The sequence below is a fragment of the Pan troglodytes genome, chromosome 10, assembly GCF_028858775.2.
Source record: "Pan troglodytes isolate AG18354 chromosome 10, NHGRI_mPanTro3-v2.0_pri, whole genome shotgun sequence".
Taxonomy (NCBI): Eukaryota; Metazoa; Chordata; class Mammalia; order Primates; family Hominidae; genus Pan; species Pan troglodytes.
Window position 1 is genome coordinate 12080619 of NC_072408.2, and position 23626 is coordinate 12104244.

Genomic DNA, 23626 nt, shown 5'->3' on the forward strand with positions numbered 1-23626 from the left:
ATCTGCTACTCTGGCTTTAATTACCCAAGTGGTTCTCAGCTGAGGGTGATTTTTGCATTGTCTGGAAACACTTTTGGTTGTCACAACTAGGGGAAGGTGCTACTGGCATCTAATGGCTGGAAGCAAGGGAAGCTGCTGAATATACTAAAATCCACAGATCACACCCCACAACAATAAAAAGTATTCAGCCCAAATGTGCTAAAGTTGAGAAACCTTGATCTACCCAGACCTCTTCTCTGAACTCTAACCTTGTATGTTTAACTTTCTACTCAACATCCTCATTTGCATATTTCTAGGTATCTCAAAGGTAACATGTCCCAAACCAAAGTTGTGATTCCCCATGCCTCAGCTCAGCTTCCCTAGAAAGCATAACCCAAGACAGGATTATGTGCGAATGCTTTAATGGGAGGTGTGAAGCCAGAACCATGAGAGGAAGAGAAAAGGAGAGTGAGACAGGGAAGGACAGGGTGCAGATCCAAGGAGAAGAGTTACCAAACTAGTTACTGCTTCATGAGTCACAAAGAGACACAGCCTTTTCATTAGACCATGTGGTTGCTTGGCCGTGAAAATAATAAAGGTAGAGGGGATTTACCGACGAGCTCCATCCTAGCTTGCATCTCCCACTGGGCAAGCTCCTCTTGGTCCATTGAGCTAATGCACCCCTAGGTTTGTGTTACTCACCTAGGCCTTTTTGCAGTCTTGAGGAATCCAGATTCCACTCCTTGCAGTGCTGTCAACTTCAAGAGGCAGAACTCTGCCACCCATCGAGTTGACTTTTCCAGCAGCACCTGCAGTGGGGCAAGTGGCCATCGGACAAGACAATGGTGAGCTGGAGAGAATCTGAGGAGATGGCCTACGCTGCCCAATACAGTGACAACTAAGACACACGAGGTCTCAGACTTCAAGGAGCTCCTAAGCTGCCCAACACAGAAGATCTCAGAAGACACAGAAGATCTCAGACTTCAAGGAACTCACATCTAGGTAGGAGCGAAACTGTTTGGGACACTCCTGCAGTAAATGATATTACCATTTATCTGGTTATTAAGGCCACAAGCCTAGGAGACAGTCCTAAAACTTTTCTTTCCTCACATCCCAAATTCTGCCATCTCTATTTCAAAATGTAATTCTCTTCCAAAAACTCCTTACAAGCTCACCACAGTCTCCCTCATCTAAGCCAACATTGCTTATGCTACTTAGTAACCTCCAACCTTGTGTCTTGTTTCTAGTAGCCAGAATAATCTTCAAGAAATGCAAATCATATTGCTATATTGATGCATATCCTCCAGTAGATTCCCATTGTACTCAGAATGAAATGAACTATTCTTACCATAGCCTTAGAGGCCCTGCATGATCTGGGCTCTGCCTGCCTTTCTGACCTACCTTTGATGACATTCTTTCTCAGTCACTTCTTTCTGGCCATACTGGCTCTCTTGTTTCCTGAATATGCTGAGTCTGTCCTTGCCTTGGGACCTTTGCTCTTACACCCATCCTTCTCATCTTCCTGTTCCTTGCTCTCTCTTCTTGATGTTTTTTGTTCAAATGTTACTTCTGCAGAGAGGCCCTTCTTATCTGCAAACCTATATTTGTCACTTGCTGTGCCTGATTCTTAATTTTCTTTATCTAACACTATAATGTATGACGTATATGTTTATTGTCTGTATCTCCCACCAGAATATGAGCTCCATGAGACCTGGGACCTTATATGTCTCCATTCCAGTGCAAGGGCACCATCTGGCCCATAGCTGGGGCTGGGCAAATATTTGTTGAATTAATAAATATCTTCAGACCCTTACCAAGGGAGGACTTCCATCAAGAATGCTGAGTTCCAGTTAGCCAGGAGTGATGGCTTGTGCCTGTTGTCCTCCCAGTTACTCCAGAGGCTAAGGTGGGAGGATTGTTTGAGCCCAATACTTCAAGGTTGCGGTGAGCTATGATTACACTACTACACTCTGTCTCGAAGAAGAAGAGGAAGAAGGAGGAGGAGGAGGAGGAGAATGCTGAGTTCCCAGCTCACAATTTTCTTCCAGTCCCTTGGAGGTCCAGTCCTGCTGTAAACACATCTATCAGAGATGTGGAAGATTTCCTAATATGCCCCCCAATAAAACCCGGAATTTAGGAACCTGGGATCTCATCCAATCTGTGAATCCCTTGTAGTAAGGCAATCTCCTAATGCTGAGTCAGGGCACATGCATTCACAAGAAGCTAGGAAGATGACAGTCTTAGGGACATTTAAAGGAAGGCAATGGGTTATAGGAAGAGGGAGGTACAAGATAAGGACAGATAAAGTGGAGAATAGGGAAGCTCAGTAGTGCTAGGATATGGTCGGAAAACCCTTGTCTCGTAGGGTTATCCCCAGTAGGGTTCTAGCAGTGGCAGCAGCAACAAAACCAAAAGACTTGACAGTACTCCAGCTGGGAGCTTCATATTTATATCTTTGTTTTTATTTTTAAATTTTTTTAAAAAATATATTTATTTGCATTAGAACAGCAGTGCAGAAAGGTAGGGATCCCTGGAGCTATTGAGATTGAGGGATATGCGTGTGGAAGGTGGGAAGGGGAAGAGTTTAATATGGGAGGAGGAGTATAAGAGAACTCATTGTTCATGAAAGAAAAGCTGGGGTATGGATCTGAAGGAGGGGAGGGAACATACACTTTTGTTTTTCGGAAAGGAATGCTGGCGTCTGAATCTGGAGGAAGGATTTAACTAGTTCCAGACAGGGACTGTTGCACTGCCTGGGCAATCCCGCAGGGGCCCCTGCTTTCCACTAGCCACAATAGAGCGGGAAGGATGCAATCATTGGCTTTGATTAAGGAGGTGGGTGGTGTAGGCGGGAGGCAACGGTGGTGAGAAGGGTGGTCCCAAGGCCGCGGGAGGAGCCAATCAGCGGCGACTCTGGGCTCTTGCAGCCTCCTTAGAGACTCCGCAGCCCTGGAGGTACCAAGCTGCCTGCTGCCTTTTCTCGCGCTGCAGGCGCGGAGATGCAGCGCCTCTGGGGGCGCAGCTCCAGCCGCACTCGCAGGGCAAGGCACACGCCCCCGGCTCCTGCTGCCATGCGCCGCTGCGGGGGACCCTTTCCAAATAAATTGCAAGCTTTGAAAGTGGCCCTGTGGAGGCACTAGGCTGGGGAAAAAGGCTGCGGGAGGAGGGACATAGGGTGGGAGGTGAGTAGGCGACTTGCTTCTCAGATTATTCCCAATTAGCACCAAGTTGGCAGACAACCCCACAAACCCACGAAGCCTTCGGTCCCCCACAAGTCACATTCCCTGTATTTCAGAATAATCGGATCGTAAGAAAACTTCAAGTCCCATCGTAGGTTAAAGAGGGACAGGCTCTTAGCACCGCCGCCGCCCAGTAAAACTACATGGAACAAACCCAGGGATCCTCAACTGCACAGCTCTGCCTAAAGTCTGCAGCTCTGCGAGTCCAGCCGGCGGGGGAAGCTGGGTGGGCCCCGCAGAGAGCAAGGGCCTTCTTGGGGGAGGAGCGGGATGGGGCGCAGAGCAGTGCGATCGAAGAGGGTTACTGTGGGACGGCACAAAAGCAAACCCATCGGAGGAGTTTTGCCAGAAACACCACCGCCTGCATTGCGTCGGACCTGACCATTTCCAATGTGAAATTCCCGGGGAAGGTCGCGAGCCGCTAGGGGCCGTGCGTGGGCGGGGCGGTGGGCCACAAGGGAAGTAGAGTTAGTGGTCGGCTTGTCTGGTAGGAGAGGAAAAAGCTGTGCTGGCAAGGGTGGGAACTGAATGACAACCCCGCTCTCTTCCAAACCACCCCCTCATATTTTCCATCCACCTCCTCGCTCCTGCCCTCCCCCGCCCTCCCCAACCCACGCCCGGGTGGGCCAATCGCTGCTCGGTATTCCAGGCGCTTTCTCAGGTTTCTGCTGATCTTGCAGCGCCCAGAAATGGACCGAGCGGACCCGCCGCCGCACGCACCCTGCTCCACTCCAAGCTCCTAAGGGCTCCTGGCGCGCCGCGTAGCCTTGGCGAGGTCCGCGCTGGGGTGCGGAGAGCGAAGGGAACTGGAGAGCCATGTAGATCCAGGCTCTTGCCCGCCCGCCTCCTTCGGGATCGAATCAAGGGCTCCCATAGTGTTAGGAGGGGGCGAGAGTGCTGTTTATCGTCATTTGCCTCGGAGCTTCGAGAAAGGGTGGTATTTTGCTTTTCCGCCCCGCATCCTCCGGAACTCCCTGCACCGGAGAGAGGACGGCGTCTCCAGGTTGCTGGCAACCGGTGAGAATGGGGGTAGGGAATGAACATTTTCGCCGTAGCTGCTCGGTAAAGCGATTGTCCAACTGAGAGGGGCGTCGGACGAGTGGACCAGGGCGGCGAGTTTGCCCGGCGCGTCTCGGATGCTGCTGCGGCGGCCGCCGCGGCTCCCGCCAGGGCACTGCAAAGGCGACCTGCCGCATTCCCACTCGGGCTCTCCGCCGACTCAGCACCGCCCCTGCGCCAAGCCAGCCGGCCAGGTAGGGGGTTCCCCAGCTCGGGGATGCAGAAGCGGGGGTTGGGGGGACCGGGTGGGGGAGGCCAGGGGTGCGGGGATGCTGTCCGGGACCCTGAGCTTCCCCCGGCGTCTCTCGGCGCTTTCCCGATCTCTAGTTTAACGAAGTTGTAAACAGATCGGCTGTTGGGCATTGGGGAAAGTGGGATGGAAGAGCCCCAAACTTGGATTTCCGGGTGTCTGCGTGTCGTCTGTCCGTGTGTGTGTGATAGCCCTAGCAAACGTCCAGTGCTTTCTCAAGCTAGAGGTCTGTGTTCTTCGGTGTCTGTAGGTCCGTCCCATCTGAATGCTTCTGATTTTCTACCCCCGTATCACTTTCTATTTCTCTGCAGCGTGCATCGATCGCCCTGGTGGGAGCTTAGAAGGCGGCAGGCGAAGAGGGGTAGGAGGGGGGAGAGCCGAGGAGAAGCAGAGAGGGTGGCAGGCGTGGGGATCTGCTGAGCCGGCACTGCACCGGGTCCTAGGAAGGCTCTCGGAGGGGAGGGGAGGCCAGGGCGACCCCCGAAGCAATGGCCCAGTCCGCTAGAACGGCACTGCGTTAAGGCACCTGGGATCAGGAAGAAATTTATAAACAACAACAACAACAAAATCCAACAAACCCCCAAACCCAAACGCAACCCTCTGCAAAAAGCTGCACCCGGCCCGCAGGCAAGGGGGATTCCAAATTGAGTAAAAGGCAGGGTGGAGGGGAAGGCCGCGAGAGGCAAAGTCGCAGATCTCCCGACCTGCTCGTTTTGAAGCACCTCCCCCTGGGCGTGAGGGAGACGCGCGCTCCGGTGGGGGGGCCGCTTGGGTCCCCCCCACCCCTGGTCCCTGGCTGTTTCCCACCCCGGGCTCTCTCCTGGCCTCCCACCCCCGCGCCCGGCTTCCACCATGACGGTGATGTCTGGGGAGAACGTGGACGAGGCTTCGGCCGCCCCGGGCCACCCCCAGGATGGCAGCTACCCCCGGCAGGCCGACCACGACGACCACGAGTGCTGCGAGCGCGTGGTGATCAACATCTCCGGGCTGCGCTTCGAGACGCAGCTCAAGACGCTGGCGCAGTTCCCCAACACGCTGCTGGGCAACCCTAAGAAACGCATGCGCTACTTCGACCCCCTGAGGAACGAGTACTTCTTTGACCGCAACCGGCCCAGCTTCGACGCCATCCTCTACTACTACCAGTCCGGCGGCCGCCTGCGGAGGCCGGTCAACGTGCCCCTGGACATGTTCTCCGAGGAGATCAAGTTTTACGAGTTGGGCGAGGAGGCCATGGAGAAGTTCCGGGAGGACGAGGGCTTCATCAAGGAGGAGGAGCGCCCCCTACCGGAGAAGGAGTACCAGCGCCAGGTGTGGCTGCTCTTCGAGTACCCCGAGAGCTCGGGGCCCGCCAGGGTCATCGCCATCGTCTCCGTCATGGTCATCCTCATCTCCATCGTCATCTTTTGCCTGGAGACGCTCCCCGAACTGAAGGATGACAAGGACTTCACGGGCACCGTCCACCGCATCGACAACACCACGGTCATCTACAATTCCAACATCTTCACAGACCCCTTCTTCATCGTGGAAACGCTGTGTATCATCTGGTTCTCCTTCGAGCTGGTGGTGCGCTTCTTCGCCTGCCCCAGCAAGACGGACTTCTTCAAAAACATCATGAACTTCATAGACATTGTGGCCATCATTCCTTATTTCATCACCCTGGGCACCGAGATAGCTGAGCAGGAAGGAAACCAGAAGGGCGAGCAGGCCACCTCCCTGGCCATCCTCAGGGTCATCCGCTTGGTAAGGGTTTTTAGAATCTTCAAGCTCTCCCGCCACTCTAAGGGCCTCCAGATCCTGGGCCAGACCCTCAAAGCTAGTATGAGAGAGCTAGGGCTGCTCATCTTTTTCCTCTTCATCGGGGTCATCCTGTTTTCTAGTGCAGTGTACTTTGCCGAGGCGGAAGAAGCTGAGTCGCACTTCTCCAGTATCCCCGATGCTTTCTGGTGGGCGGTGGTGTCCATGACCACTGTAGGATACGGTGACATGTACCCTGTGACAATTGGAGGCAAGATCGTGGGCTCCTTGTGTGCCATCGCTGGTGTGCTAACAATTGCCCTGCCCGTACCTGTCATTGTGTCCAATTTCAACTATTTCTACCACCGAGAAACTGAGGGGGAAGAGCAGGCTCAGTTGCTCCACGTCAGTTCCCCTAACTTAGCCTCTGACAGTGACCTCAGTCGCCGCAGTTCCTCTACTATGAGCAAGTCTGAGTACATGGAGATCGAAGAGGATATGAATAATAGCATAGCCCATTATAGACAGGTCAATATCAGAACTGGCAATTGCACCACAGCTAACCAAAACTGCGTTAATAAGAGCAAGCTACTGACCGATGTTTAAAAAACAAAAGCAAGCAAACAAAAAAGCCCCACTTAGCAGCTCAAAAGACTTAAAAAACAAAACAGAAAACCTAGTGACTCATGTCACGCTTTGTAGATACTTTACTAAGTAGACTTGGAATGCTCTATTTAACTGTCAATGCGTTGTTGCATTGAGGATTTTGGGGGTGGTGAACCAGAAGCTTTCAAGATCCATGACAAAATAAACTATTTTCCTTTTATTAAAAAATGGGAAAAGAGAGAGTATTTTCTAAAACTGGCTTAAAAAGATTCAGTCCACGAACTAGTCTAGGTAAAATAATAATCATATGCTTCCCCAAACTGAAACATTTTTAATGCTTTGGTTTCTTTAACTTTTTTAAAAACTCAGAACAAGATGATCACTTAGAAATATAAAATTGAAATTTGCATGGGACTCCAGTAAAACATCTTTGCAAACTGCGTAGCACATTGAAGACAGTGCATCAGATGTATTATATGTAACATGATAGACCAGCCAAAATGGACAATGAATAGATATTTTTATTTCGATCAACTGAACTGCATATTACAAGGTGAAAAAAGAAAACTCCGATTACTTAAGACTGGTTCACAAAGCACCTTATAAATTGGATACTGGTCCTGATCTGTAGGGATTTCCCCCTGGGCCCATTCTCTTTCTAATCCAGATTATTCTCTAAGAAAAAGTTAACTGAATTAAATTAATTGATTCTTCTGCAGTGCTGCTAAATTGTCTCAACTGCAGATGAGCCAAATACAGGTCTTTTCTCACCAGGCCTGCACTCCGACCCCTGGCTTTCAGAACTGGATGTAAAACCTTAGCCTCCTTATTGCAAGAGAGCACAAATGAAGTTAAATGTAAGCATGTTTGAATCTGATACAATTTATTTTATAATCGCATGCTGAGAAGTTAACCCAGACAATAGGGGATAAGCTTAAGTTGAAATCGATTCTTCTAAAAATAGATCCTTTTTCATTTGCATTCACCAAAAGTGCACTCCTCCATTTATTAACTATTTTATTAGTAAATAAAGTACTGTATTTAAGTGCATATGTTAGTCAGATGGGAACAATAACTTTTTGGAGCTCAAAGCATGTTCTCTTATTCAGCATTATGGCCTATTTGACTAAGATGTACCTTGAATTAATTAATGCATGATTTCAGTAATAAAAATTTTAAAAGTAATAAAAATTACAAGTCTGTGGGGTGAAAGGCCCAATAGAAATTATGGGGGGTGGGGGTGGGGGCACTCAGTCAATTTTCCTGCCTTTGCTCAGGGAAATACCAGGTTTTTGTGCAGGTATAGGCGGAGAGAGGACCAATATGCCCATCCCTTAAAGGGAAGCCATGTGAAAAACTCAATAAGTCATCAAAGTATATATAGCAACACCTAAGAACAAGTATTCTTTCTAGCTGAAGACAAACACAAGCAACACAAACAAGCAAACAAACAAACAAACAAAAAGGTGCAATACTGCATGTTTTTTGGTGCATTCTTAGGATGTAAATGAAAATGTTTCTCTATTATATGCATCCGAAGCAGAGCTGATTTTTTTTTTCTTTGCAGTCATTCTTTGAAGTCTGTAGAGACTTCAGCCCTCCCCTTGAGGCTCCCTGAAGAAACTAAACCAATTGATTTAATAGTTGCTTAGTGCCTTTATCCTGTACCCACAGTGAACTGCAGAAAGTGCCTCCTTAACACAGCTGAGAAGTTAGGTAGCAAAAGTGGGGAAGGGTTGGGGCACAGACCTTTTGCTTTTTCTTTTTCCATTCTCGCTCTCTCATTTCACCACTGTGAGAAGACCACACCACCCTAAACCCTGGAGAGGAGAGACCCAGGAGGGTGCTGTCTCTCTGGCCATCTACTAGCATTGTCCCTTTGACAGCCTGACGCTGGATGTGAACTGAGACCCATCTTTGAACTGGACATGAACTGTGAACTTGTTTTTTCCTCTCTCCACCAGAAGCCAAGATAAACTTTTTGGGAATTTGTTCCCTATCGAGGGCCACTTTGGACTCACAAGGCTTCCTCAGGTCCAGTGTAGTGCTCCTGGCACCTTTCCTTATTTTTTTCTCTGTCGGTAACAGCACTTTGCAAATCTCTCTGACGGTCCAGTCTTTTCAGGCATTGTTGCGGATGTGGGAACACTCAGTTCATAATAACCTTTCCTAGGCCTTCCCTCCTGGTCTACCCCTTTCAGATATTTCCTGATGCCCCTATGATCTTCCCACCTGGCAGTCACTTCACAGGTTGAACATCTAACTTCTGCTGCCCCCGTTACCCAGCCCAGAGAATGGTGGGGACCCTGTTCCTGGCTGAAAGAGAGCCACGGAACACAGGCCTCTGGAGCTCGGCAGCTGCCCACCGGTGGAGAGGTACTCACAGCCTTTTAAAGGACCCTGAGGTGGGGAATCTTCATTCTGCACTTAGCATGTGGCTGCCTGTTACCTGACATTCTGGCCCAGCTTCTTCTGAAAATCTGTTCTGTTTCTCCCACCCCTTTCCCCCATCCTGTCCTAGAACTAGCAGTGAGGCAATCACCCTAGAAACTCGAGTTACACCCATTCTGGCTAACTCGATTAAAAGAAAGAACATGGATATCTTATTTTCCTATGTGACTTTTGTGAATCTGTGAGATGAACACAACACACATCGTGGAAGATGAGGGGCCGAGAACTGCACAGCATCCGACTACAGGGCATTAAACCCTCCCATGTGATGTCTCCTTCTCGTCTGAACCTTAACTCATTCTGGCGATTCCTTTCCTACTTGCTTAAAAATCCCCAATTAGGAAAAAAATGCCAACCTCCTCCCAGGCTTGGGGTTATCTTGATCTTTCATTTCAACGTTGAGGTCTAGGGCACACAGAACTTGAAACACCGCACTCTGTCAACAGCAATAATCCACTCAGTACTGTGGGATGGATGGGTTAATGGATGAGAAAACGGCACCAAGACTGACTTTGGGTACTTGGTATATTTACCGTGGTTACACCCTGGACTGGTTGATTCTTCTGCATGTGATATAGAAAAAAGTGCTGCATGCGGTGAACCTGTCAGCCTGGGACTGGGGATGAGTTGTTGTTATGAGTTTGGAGTGGTGTGAGGAAAATGAATGCTGCTTAGCTCATCTGTAGCTCATTGCAATGAATTCAGTAAGAATGGAGTACAGGGATTATCTGTGTAGCATAGGCATGCAATGTTTGACCAAGCTCTTACCCTCGCACTGTAATGTGTTGAAATGTCTTTGTAGACCTGAAGGTGCACTTAACAAAACTGCCTATTAAGGGATGACTATTTTTTGGTTTACTTATTCATATTTATTTTAGCAGCCTTTTTACCTTTTCTTCCCCTTCCTAGGCATGGAGCTGTAACAGCTCATGTCCTGACTATGTGTTTTCTCCAGAAGGAGAAGACTTCTGATGTGCTGATAGCCATAATTCCTCTCTTCCAGTCTATTGGGGCCCTAGTTCAATAGGGTGGCAATAGAAGGGTTGGTCACACCAGGACTGTTAGCCATCCCAGAATCTCTGAAGTGGTTAACTCACCTGAAGTGATCTGAATCAGAGAGACCAAAGACATTCATTTCCTCTGTCCTCAGATTTCTAGAAGACAAATTCTAGCCAGGAAAACTTTCTGTTTTTGCATCTCCCTTTTCCCATTTGTGCCCAACTCCCCTTGCACTCCCTGGAGACTTGAGTTCTGATTTTCAGTTATATCAGTTCATTGGGAGTGTGTTCGTGGGTGAGCCTTGCAGAATCAGATAAACCAACAGCAAGTCCTTCTCCAGGATTCTGGCCAGTGGGCAGTCATTTCCCTGAAATGAATTGGAGGGCAGGTTTAGATTCCACTATGGTGGACCTGAAGCACAGGTGGTGTCACAATCTTGATTTGCTTGAGAATTAAAAAAAATACATGTAAATGGTAAATGAGGAATACATTTTTTAAAGTAGAAATTTGATTTAGCCTATAAAAGGCCTTCTTCACATTGTGTATAGTTACACATTTTTCAAATTAGTTACCATCTAAAAGTCAATAAAAATAGTTTCCTAGCCCTCTCATTTAATATAGGAGACCTCAAAACACATGCTTTTTAACAATTTTACATTTTAATTCTTAGTTTGGTAGACTGGATTGAAAGAAAGGAGAAAGAACATTAGCAGAAGGCACTTTCCCATTTTCTTCCAGGAATGACTTATTCCTGGGGTGGTGAGAATTGGTGGGTGGTAACCATCCATAGTATAAAATTGTTAGAAAGAATACAAACTGCCAAACAAGCATGTTATCTTCAGGCTTTTCCAAGCAAGAATGAAGTCTTTTGATGTTTATGTTCATTTTAAGAAGACAAACAAACTAAAATTTTAAGACCAGACACAACCCAAGTTGAATTGTGATCTCAGGAGGTGACCTCTCATTCACCATGTGGCATATTACTACTTGTATTTATATCATGGAATTTCAGGGTATATGTGAACATGTCTAGTATGACTCAGGTAAACCTTTAAAGAATGTATGTTACTTACCATTTTTGTAAAGAAGCAAACAGGAGCTGAATTGTTAACCAAAACTGTTCCATTACCTTGGGTCACTGTGCAAACTAATTCAGGGTATAGATATAAAGTTTAGAAGCCTTGGGATTAAATGCCAGCCTCTTTGCTCAGGCCAAATGACCCTGGGCTTTCTTGGGAAGTCCAGCATGTGTGTAAGGGGTGAGGCCCTGCTGACCTCAGGGTTATTCGCTTTAAGGAGATTAACCCTAGTCACAGTGATTTTTCATTTAGGAGCTAACTAGGAGTTTACTCTTTATGACGTGAAACTTCAAAGAGTATAGAAAACTTTTGTACCACAATCAAAGAAGAAGAAATGGTGTATGGAAAGAAAACAAAACAAAACAAGAAATCTCTTGTAAAATATTCCAGGTCAAAGTTGTCTCCTCTCCAAACCTTGCAGAAGCACCTTTCTTCTCTTCAGCGCACTGTTTTGGGACTGTGTATGCAGCAGATGTAAGTAGACAAGACAACATGGACTCCATGTGACATGCCTCTAATAGTAAAGATAAAGTATTACTGAGGTTAAAAATAAAAATCGAGTAGTATTAATTTAAAGTGCACCATCAGGACAACAAACCATTTAAGCTGAAAAAACGCTATTTTATTTCTTGAGTTTGCCAGTTGCTTCCACCTTGAGTTAAGGACGTGTCTCATCTTCACCTACTGTGCATTCTCCCTTCTCTAACTGTGTGATATGTCAGGTCAAGGACATTGAATGTTATGAATTGAGAACCTAATTGATGCGCATAGTTTTCATCTATGCAATTTTACTTGCTTCTGTCACTTTACGATCTGTTCATATTTGGCATCAATTAAAGATAATTTTTAAGGATCTTATCAAGGAATATCTTGACTGGTTATTTGTCTCTTGTTTAACTGGTCTTTTGGGGGCCCTTTTCTTCCCTTCTTCTGTGGGGTCTCTTTAAATAGTGGGGTGAATCCAAGATCAGATCATGAAACAGACTTGTTTCCTTTGGCCCACGTGGTCTGTTTCTACTGTCCAAGGACATATCCGGGGGTTACCTTTTGAGGATAAATTCAGTTTGGTCTCAGGTAAGATCCCAAGTGAAGGCCATTGGAATTTGGCCTGTGGAAGTTAGAGTGGAAGGAGGATCAAGCTTTCAAAATAAAACAAGAAATGAGGCTCAGGGGAACAAAGTAATTGGTTATATACACTTAAGTTGTTTTGATTTGAAACTAGTTTTTATGCACAGTCTGAGAAGCTTTGCAGGAAGAATAATTGTGGGTGTGTGTGTGACAGAGAGAGAGGGAGAGAGACAGAGACAGAGACACGACTGTGTGTGTGAGTGTAACAGAGTTGTGGTCTGGAATCAACTGACTTGATAGTTGCAGTGTGGTGTTAGGAGTGATTTTGATGTGGAAAAACAACGTGGCTCCTATCCATTCTTTACACAGGCTTTTTCCATGTAGTTCGACATGTTCACATTTCTTTCTTCCTGGTTTTTTTTTTTATGACTCCTTGTTGCATTTCCTTTTGATTCTTCCTGAGATTTAGATCTTCTATTTTCCTCCTTGTGAATATCACATTTTCTACACATTCTTTTATGTCAGAGCAAACAGGGGGAGGTGCTCTTGACAGGGGTCTGTTACATGCTAAATGCACTGGGTGGCTGGTGCATTATCGTAGAAGAGTATTGCGCTGTGATAGGTTCATGTTACAAGATTTGCAGATGAATCTTGCTTTTGCTGTATAAGTTGCCACTGAAAGTAGACTACAAAGCTGGGCAGGCTGCCCATGATTTTTCGCTTGTGGTCAGGAAACAGGCCAGGCTAAGCTCTGACAGAGAAGGTAAGAGACAGCCCAAGACACCCCAACAGCAGTGGATGTTTCTCAAAGCTCAGCCTTAGAATGGTTTTCTTAAAGCAGAAACAGATAGAACCAGGTAGCTGCTAGGAATGGGGCTATAACTGGAAGCTTTGTTGTTTACAAAGCTTTAAAAAGAAGTCAAGTCAGTTTAAAGGGGGAGAACAGAGAGCAGATATGATCTGAAGTCAGCTACTCTGCCACTGGGTGGGAAGCTGCCTGCCGCAGTCAGTCCTGATTTCTGGATTCTGACCAGGCTTGAGTGTGGAGGGAGGGCCAGCCCTAAGGCTGAGCAGAGGTGCCTGGTGGCAAAATACTGAGTGGATAAGACACAGCATGGTAGGCAGTATACCTGGAAAGCAGCCCTTTGAACCAGCTCGAAAACAGACAATTTAAGACATCTTATTTCATTAATTAAATCTAAGATACCATTAATTGTAAGATGCAGTGTTATCTGACATATTTGTAAGAAAGAGAGAACACTGACAATTATGACCTGGCTTTGCATTGATTCATCCCAATTTTACAGGTGTAAAAAGGTAAAAAGAGGAATCTTAGAATTGATACACTATAGTGATTCTAATATTTCCCTCCCCCGCTTTTGTTTCCTGGCGTGGTTAAATGTTTGAATTCTGATCCCTTAAATTTGGCAGTTTTGTGCAGATGTGAACCCTGGCTAGAACCTTTAGATCTTCTTTTAACTATATTTTTATCCCTCAGTATTTTTCTTGGGCCTGCCGCTGACTTAGTCTTCGTGCTAGGCTTTGGAGGTGTGTTAGTTGACAAAGCAATGTGCTCTACAGATCCTTTGCCCAGCGAAGGACTGAAGACTTAATTGTGATATATGGAAGGAGGCTGGTCTTGTGTTACTCCCTCTCTCACCCTATAAAAGCACTCCCTCTATCATCAGATGTTCAGAATCATCAGCAGCCCTTTGCTTTTAAAGTTCAAAGCAACCCGGCACGTTCATTCCCAGTAAGGTGCTAACAGCAATGCTTCCAGTTTGGATAGTTCTCTTTCCAGTTTTCGAACCCTTTCCACGTTAGTTATATTGCTTTATTCTACTCGGTGAATTAGGTTGGGCTGATATTGCTGTCTTTATTTTATAGGCACAGGGATCTACCCCCAAGATTGCTGGGCAGATGAAGCCAGCCTGGGTTTATTGAAGATTCTATGGGCCAGTGTCTGGCACACAGTAGGGACTCTGAATGTTTATTGAGCTGATCAAATGTTGGAAAGTGTAATGTTACATGGTAAAAAGAAACCAGTGGATTTTGTGTAGGCATTTAGCCTTTTTGAGCCTTTAAATTGCTTTTTTTTTTTTTTTTTTTTGAGATGGAATCTCACTCTGTTGCCCAGGCTGGAGTGCAGTGGCGTGATCTTGGCTCATTGCATCCTCTGCCTCCCAGGTTCAAGTGATTCTCCTGCCTCAGCCTCCTGAGCAACTGGGGTTACAGGTGGTGCCACCACACCCCGCTAATTTTTGTATTTTTGTAGAGGCAAGGTTTCACCATGTTTACCAGTCTGGTCTCGAACTCCTGGCCTCAAGCGATCTGCCCGCCTCGGCCTCCCGGAGTGCTAGGATTACAGGTGTGAGCCACTGTGCCTGGCCTAAATTGCTCATTTCTAAAATACAAATATAATAGCTTATAAGTTTGTGTGGATTAAATGAGATAATATAGGTCCACATGTTTGGCAAATTCTAATGAGTTTCATCACTGTGAGATATTAATAGATATGTTATTAATTACAAGGACAAAAGAAAGAGCAGGAGGAGGCCACTGCATCATTCCTCCCCAGAGGGGAAGCCACATTTTAAAGGAAGACTCCAGAGAGATCAGGTGCCTAATTCAAATGACGTCTTGTATGATGGCGGATCTGAAGACTTGGGGCTGAGTTTTTTTCAGTAGGGACTTCAGTTCATCCTGCACATAGTACCAGGCATACAGCAGCCTCCCAGGACCCTCAGCCATTATGTCTAGCCCTTGTTCCTCCCTTGCCCTGTGGCATTAATACTATTTCATATCTTCAGACCCCCAACGTGAAGGTTAAGCTGTGCCATGCAGTAAGCTGAGGAACAAGAAGGGATCTTCAATAATTATATCACTTCTGATCACCTCATTTCTCCTATGTGCAAAATATTGTCTGATTTGATATGTTTTCTTCCGCTTGTGAATATTGAAAAATCAAGCAAGATGCTTGGGAAGGGTTCTCATATGCTTGTCTGAGAGTCATTTTATAAATATAAAAATTTATTATAAACTGTCCTTGCTAAAAATAAAACAATGCTCACAAGCATACATGAATCAATATAGTCTTTTCTTGAATAGCACATACTACACAGATGCTTATAAAAATTTATAATTATAATATCTCCACAGCGGTCAAGCTCTTCCTTCTTAAAACCGATTGAATTTAAACAGCAGTAAACTTTTGCCTGCATTTCTTTAGGAACTTCATTGGAATTAAAGTAAGGAGTTAGAATCAATCTGTTAGAATCTTGGGTTCGCAAAACATTTTTCTAGAGGATAATATTCAGGGGCTAGATTGAATTCTTTAAATCTTAATCATTTTTTAAAATAGATGTTATGCAGTTTGTCCATGTGCGCTAACATATTCTCAATATTTCAAGTGTTGAGCATTAAATGCACTGTAGGAATGTTTCCAGATAAACTAATTCCAGTTGAAATTTATTTGTTTCAGAATTGAAATCAGAGGATGATCAATGAGTAGGGACTAAGTTTAGAATAATTACGTTTTTGGGCCCAAGGCCAAATTCAACTTTTGTTAAAAATGTTTATTCGTCAGTATAATGAATTAGGAGTGTTTGGAAACCCCAAATGCTTTAATTATCTCTATAGTGATGACCCTTTTTTTTTTGCATTCCACTCAGCATCATTATTTCACTGCCTCAGAAAGGAACCAATTTTGTTTTATGTGAGTTTCAAAGGGAATCTTTCTGAGATGAAGATTCACTGTACATTGCATTCCTCTTTCATGAACAGGTAAAACATTTTTTAGTATGAAGGAGAAAGCGGTGCATGTGTCAGCCTTAAAAGGTGGAAAGCCCACCTCAGTTTTTGAAAGATCAAAGGATATTAGCTTATTGTTAAAGGAAGTTTCTAGTGAAGATGGAATAGCTGTCCTAAGTTTACACAGGGTGAAGATCACTTTTTTGGCATTTACAAAATAATGCTCACCCCGATGGATAAAAACGAGTACTCAAAACATAATTTAACCATGGTGTTGGTGATACAAAAAAGAAAATTGTTTAACTTTATCCCATACAAAGCAATTAGTGTGCTGGAAGAAGACTGTTTGCCCACTGCAAGAATTTCCAAGTAGTGCATTAGAACCGAATGTTTTAAGCCAAAGACACCCACCAGGTATAAAACAAGGGCAAAAGAAGGTTGCTTAGCATGTGAAAGCCAAATACTTTATTTTAGTTATAATGCCCAAGAATTTGCAGCAAGAGTATGAAGCGTAAAATGAGGAAGATGATGTTTACCTGACCAAAGCTGGTAAGTTTGGCCAGGGCAACTTTCCAGTCTCTGGTTTTCAGATAGATGATTAGGAAGCAGAATGATACTGGGAAGATTTGACATCCTTCTTACCTGTTGAGCAATATGCAGTATATCTAGTCACTCAATAAGTACCCGAGGCTAAAATGGTGACTAAAACAATGACTCGTCAGTTAATGCTATTTAATGTTAAGTGATGGACTCTGATGCTGTTTTTAAAAAGCCATGTAAATCATCCAACATGTCAATTTTGTGTGCTCAGTGGTCAGCCAAATATGACAGAAATGGTTATTGGACTCTGGACTAAATTATCCAGGAATTTTGCTGGTGTTCAGTAGCGTAGACTCTTAGTTATCACAGATTTTGTAGACATAGTCTTGCAGAGAGGAAGAGGAATACATTAGATGACTTTAAGATGTGATCTTGGGAAGCCTTAAAATTCTAGTGTTTGATACTAAAGGGCAACATGTCATGAGTCCCAAAGCTACGTACTGACCTAAGTGGCAAATGATTAAAGATGATTGTTAAAAAGCAGAGTCTTATAATGGCTATAGAGTAGGGATGGTTGTTTTTCATTTAAGTGCATTTTCTTTATACCTGATGAATATATTAGGCAAAATCTTTACCATTCACATAAATTATACAATTACTCTGTGAATGAAAATTCTGAACTTCTCGGCCTGTTACAGCAATTCCCAACTTCTCTGGCTGGGCTGACATTGAACTTTTATTATATTGAGTTCAGTTCCCCAATTCAGAAAACATAGTAATTGGGATTCTCAACAAAAACCGTTGTTCTTGGTGTCCTTTCCTTTGGGGAGGAATCTTTATTTTGGGTCACTTTGACAGAGGTTGTTGTTTTAATCAAAATAGTTCATTATTAATTGAATTCCCTCTCAAAACCTGTAGCCTGAACGTTTCCAGAGAATATATTTCTTCTTCATTCTGCTTAAGACTGGATTGGTGCATTCTCCACATATATCCCTGCTTTCTTCAGAGGTCAGAGGTTGGCAGTTAATTTTGCTAAAAAATGAGTTATGTTCGTAGACCATCTGGGATTTGATTTGTTAGAGCATCATCTTTTGGGCTGATGAGTGTAGACATTCTAAGATTTCTTGAGAGTCTTAAAAGTTGTTTTATTGTCACTTTAGTGAAAGTGGGAAAGGAGAACTCGGCACTTAACTTGAAGATAGAGAAATGGGACTCTAAAAATAAGTGTTGGTAGAGAAGTCTCTGGAATTTGAATTATAGTCCAGATATATTTCATCTCTTGCATAGGCTTTAAACACCCATTCATCACTTATTCGGGGCCCCTGATACTTGTGTCTCCAGGAAAATACCTATTCCCATCCCTGGTTCATGCATACATGGGTGAACATTGTCATACACACACAACCACATGCATGCACACACACCCATACACCTGTCCATGAACCTGTTGGTATCACCCGTGCTATAGGGCAGGTATGTGTTAGCCCCAATGAGATAGCACTTTCAACTGATACTAAAGATTTGTCTGCTGGACACAGTGGCTCATGCCTGAAATCCCAGCCCTTTGGGAGGCCAAGACAGGTGAATCTCCTGAGCCCAGGTGTTTGAGACCAGCTTGGGCAACATGGCAAAACCCCATCTCTACAAAAAAATACTAAAATTACGTGGGTGTAGTGGTGCATGCATGTTGTCTTGGCTGCTTGGGAGGCTGAGGTGGGAGGATCAACTGAACCTGGAAGATGGAGGCTGCAGTGAGCTGTGATAGCACCACTGTACTCCAGCCTAGGCAACAGAGTGAGACCCCATCTCAAGAAGAAGAAGAAAAGACTTGTCACCACCCCTTCATAATTAAGCAGAACACATTTTCATAAAGAGATCATAATAAAATTTTCCATTTTGTAATTAGAGAAATTGCCACTCAAATGAAGGAAAAAGCAAAACCAAAGAGCAGAAGTTGAAGATCCCAGGATATTTTCCCTTGGGCCCAGGGTGCACATCACAGCGAATGTGGTGAGGAGCACTCTGATTCTTTCCTGCCTGGTCTATGCTCCATCTGCTCCCCAGACAGCTCAAGTGCACAAGGACAAACAGTGGGCCTGGGGCAACAAGATGTACGTGGAGCTCTGACATGGCTGGAGATGTGGCCATCTCTGAATGCGGGTCTATTCCTGCCTGGGCCATTGCCTTCTACTTCGTTAAATTCAAAAAATGTGTATTTTCTGTCTTATGATCTGCTGAGAAAGTGACATTTCTAAGTGGAACACTAGGCTTTAAATTTTTAAGCTTTAATTTATCACCTTAAATTTGTAGAATTTGGGTTTGTGGACCAATTCCATGTCTCTTTGCTACCCCAAAACTTTGTTTGCTGGTTTAGAAATATATGTGATAACAAGAATATCTGTCTCAGCAATGCTATCTGGCTGAATTACTAATGCTACACTATTTTGATTCTTTTTGAAGAAAAGTGCTTTTCCTCTACAAATCCCAGTGACACTCTTCAAATTTGGATTCATGTAAGACTTGTCATGAATGAATAAAAATGTAAGTGATATAATATGCTAAAGGCATGCAGTTTTAGTATTATTTAAATTCATGCCTCGGTAAGCTTGGGCCTTCTGGCTTTATTTAAATTCTAACACTGCAGAACATAGAAAAGGTGTACATTTGTCTACCCCATATACAAATATCCCATAATTTAATGGCATCTTAGTTAAAGAGGAAATAAGTGTTTCTTTTATATTTTTTACAATTCATGAAGAACTTTCTCATACATCATCCTATTTGACCATCACACTAGACTCTTGAGGTGGTGGGTAAGCTATATGTATTTCTTTGTGCATGAAAATTGTAGGGACATGGATGAAGCTGGAAACTCAATTTTCATGCAGAAAGAAATACATATGCTTACCCACCACCTCAAGAGTCTAGTGTGATGGTCAAATAGTATGATGTATGAGAAAGTTCTTCATGAATTTCACTCATAGGTGGGAATTGAACAATGAGAACACATGGACACAGGAAGGGGAACATCACACACCGGGGCCTGTTGTGGGGTGGGGGGAGAGGGGAGGGATAGCATTAGTAGATATACCTAATGTTAAATGACGAGTTAATGGGTGCAACACACCAACATGGCACATGTATACATATGTAACTAACCTGCACGTTGTGCACATGTACCCTAAAACTTAAAGTATAATTAAAAAAAAAAAGAAAAAAGAAAATTGAGTTCCCTGGGAAACAGACTAGGAGATGAAGATTATGTGCGGGAAGATTATTAGGGAGTGCTCTTGGTATGATGCTTGAGGGGAGAAAGGAAATGCTGAACAGAAGGAGAAGCAGAGCTGCAATGCAGTCAACACAGAGGCCAAGTCCTCTGGGAGGGAGCTCCGCAGAAGCTAAGATGGCCCTTCAGAGTTGTCTTTAGTTGGCACAGGGAGGTGAGGACTTCACACTTCTCTCATTGACCTGTCCATGGGTGCAGCTGCCCTGTGCAGAAGCCAAGATGGCCCTTCAGGGTTGTCCTTAGTTGGCACAGGGAGGTGAGGACTTCACACTTCTCTCATTGACCTGTCCATGGGTGCAGCTGCCCTGTGCAGAAGCCAAGATGGCCCTTCAGGGTTGTCCTTAGTTGGCACAGGGAGGTGACGACTTCACACTTCTCTCATTGACCTGTCCATGGGTGCAGCTGCCCTGGGAAGGAACATGACCTTGGGCAAGGCAACTCTGTTGTCAGAGGCAATTCCCCAACAGAGCTGATGGCTGAAGGTACTTCTAGAAGCTGGGGTATAAGTTCTCCAGTAGTGAAGGGGATCAGGGTATGACATCAGAGCACTGACTATGGCAGTATAATACATTTGTTTGTGGCCAGAGGGAAGGCACCAAGAAAGAAAAAGATGAACAGTAAAGCACAAGGAACACTCATGCAACGGATCATCAGTTTCTAATAATCAAGAGTGGACTGTAGTTTATAAATTGACTTGTTAAATGTACAAAGTGCTCTGCGGCCCCTGGAGATGACCCTTTCTAATGCACACCAGAAGGCAGCCTCTAGACTAGCCTGAGCTCTCTTGTATGGATCGAGTTCAATTATTAATCAGAAGCGATGGGTGATGCTGGCTAATGCTGCCTAATGGCACAGACTGGGTCATTGTGCTCTTCTGTAATGCGTGTTCAGAACATAGGTTTGAATGGAACTGATACAGCCTGCTCCTCCCTTGTCTGGACCCCTCAGTGGTGTAATGCTTTGAGGCCCCAGTGAAATGCACCAAACCACTTGCGTGACTTAATGCATCTGTATAACATTAGCACTTCCTCTTAATGTGTCATATGGATGATAAAGAAGTGCCTGGAAGGGAGCTGGTGGGAAGGGGGCTTTTAAAAGCAAACCCTCAGCCCATGTGGTACTATCACCATGCCCCTAAGTGTTTTTGTGGCCAGTTTAGAAGTACTCGGCATGGAATTAATACACCTGGATCTTCATTAAGACAGTCAACTTGGCATTTGGTCCAGAAATGACAGAGTTATTTAGATTTTTCATCTGAAAACAGATCTCAGGGGAACTAATTGTTTGGGCAGCTTTGCACTTGGATCTGAAAAAACCTGTAGGCTACGTGATTACTGGTGATTCCTCTATTACTCTGTGCCTTCAAACTGTTAGCAAGAACTTTGTATTTTGCTAAAACATCCAACTTGTTTCACCAGAAACAGAGCAGATTTGAAACTATTCAGAAAACAAATATGATTCCCCAAACTTCTGCCATTGTGTAGTATTAAATCACAGTTGTGTTGGAAATCTAGATTTCATATTTTAATTCCTGAACCTTAGCATTTTAATACTTGAACTTTAGAATAGAATGCCAACTTCTTTTAGCTTAGGTATCAAATCATAGATGCTCATGGATCCCTGCAGTTTACAAATGAACCATTTAAGGAGTAAAACTGGATTAGCCATATTTATGGCAAGCCAGTTTCAGAGGTGTTGAAGACCCTACGATACTTGGATATTGCCAGAATCACTGGGGCCACAAGACTACCAGAACCTGGCAGGTCTCTGAACAAAGGAAGAGAGAAGATGGGGGAGCCTCCACCTCAAAGGTTTGGCTCTCTGACCTCCACACTGGAAATACTGTCTATGTGTGTTGCTTTGCAGAGCCTTTACTGTTTTACTTACCTTTCTTTCTGACTTTTCATTAAATTTTTCCAACCACCAGTAAAAAATAGCTAGTTATGACCTTATTTCCAAATCAGGCTCTTCTAGAAAAGTGACCTGTTGGGAAGAGCTGAGTTGGAACAGAAAAGTCCATTTCTTTCCGGCACCCTAGCAACATCATAGAAGTTCTCTCGTTCTTCCTAGAAAAATGAGCAAGTCTCCCCAAATGGATTCCCTTCTCTCTTCAGAGCTGGACAACAAGACGAGAAAGTCTCTAAACAAATAAGATCATGAACACTGAAGTGCCCTCTGGTGAAGGAAGGCATTATTTCTACGACGTAAACTGAATAGACATACAGAACTGATAGATTCACTTTTGCAAGTAAAAATATTTGGTCCTACCAAAGATTCTACTGATCCACTCTTAGAAATTTACAGGGGACAGGGTACGGTGGTACAAGCCTGTAATCCCAGCACTTTTGGAGGCCAAGACAGGTGGATTGCTTGAGCCCAGGTATTCAAGACCCACCTGGGCAACATAATGAAACCCCATCTCTACTAAAAATACAAAAATTACCTGGCTGTAGTGGTGCACACCTGTAGTCCCAGCTACTTGGGAGGCTGAGGAGGGAGGATTGATTGGGCCTGGGAGGTATAGACTGCAATGAGCCAAGATTGCGCCACTGCACTCCAGCCTGAGTGACAGAATGAGACCCTGACTCAAAAAAAAAAAAAAAAAAAAAAAAAAGGAAAAGAAAAGAAAGAAATTTGCAGGGGTGTGAAGTTCTGAGTTACCTACCCTCTTGCTGAATTTAACTGTGATGAATGCCACGTGTCTACACGTGTGTAAGGAGCCTTTAGAGGTACAGTCCACGTCATTTTCCTTCAAGGAAAGTGTACCAATGGCTGTTGGCAGCACACCTGACCCTGGCCTTTGTCATTACCAAGCCTTCCTCTTCAAATTTGACTATCTCAAACAGCACAGCTTCTATTTAAACAGAATTTTAATTCATCCACATTTAAAGGTGGAACAATAGAAGACTATTATCGTTTTCTGGGTCTCAGGTCACACAAAAACTGGAATCTTGAACACAAGCTGCCAAGTGACATCCTGAATATTACAGAAGATCTAGGAATCAGCTGTAATTTCATTACATTTCGTTGGGAAATAGTGGGTAATGGTATGAGATATGTTAGAGGTTAAGACTAATTCTTAGAACTGTATTGGTCAAGGCAGTCTGGTGAGCACAAATGCCAGTCCAGGGCTGTAATAGACAGAAAAATCTAGACAATATGCAAGACCGGGAATATTTTTAGTTACTATGAAATGAATAATTCTTGGCTGCCAGCTCCTTAAGAGAGAGGATTAAGGAAGTACATCCTTGCCTTAGAAATTTTCTCTCTGGGTCTTTGCAACTGCCATGCAGTGGCAGCCTTGGGGCCTCTAGTAATATCTTGGGCAGTATTTAGGTGAGAGTATTCTTAACTCAGTGGTGGCCTCGCAAAGGCATTCACTGTAACGTAGAAGGGTTTTTGAGGGATTTTTTTTTTTACTCACTGAGAAGCAAAATCTGAACGCAGAACCCCCCCCGCATTTATTAAGTCGCTATGTTCGAATGTCCTGTAGTATTCATAGCTGATCTTTTTTGTGTGTGTGTGAAGTGTTAAGAGACAACTCCTTATTTCCATCGTAGCACTGAGATCTTTACATCGAGAGAAG

The 23626-nt window shown here is 44.4% G+C and overlaps 1 protein-coding gene across 1 annotated transcript; it reads left to right on the top strand.

Moving 5' to 3' along the window:
• Positions 1–4382: 4382 nt before the first annotated feature.
• On the top strand, positions 4383–12262 carry KCNA1 (potassium voltage-gated channel subfamily A member 1). Its single transcript, XM_003313436.6, has 2 exons — positions 4383–4471; positions 4839–12262. Exon 2 carries the CDS (start codon positions 5380–5382, stop codon positions 6865–6867), a length of 1488 nt encoding a protein of 495 aa, XP_003313484.1. The 5' UTR covers positions 4383–4471; positions 4839–5379; the 3' UTR covers positions 6868–12262.
• Positions 12263–23626: the final 11364 nt, after the last annotated feature.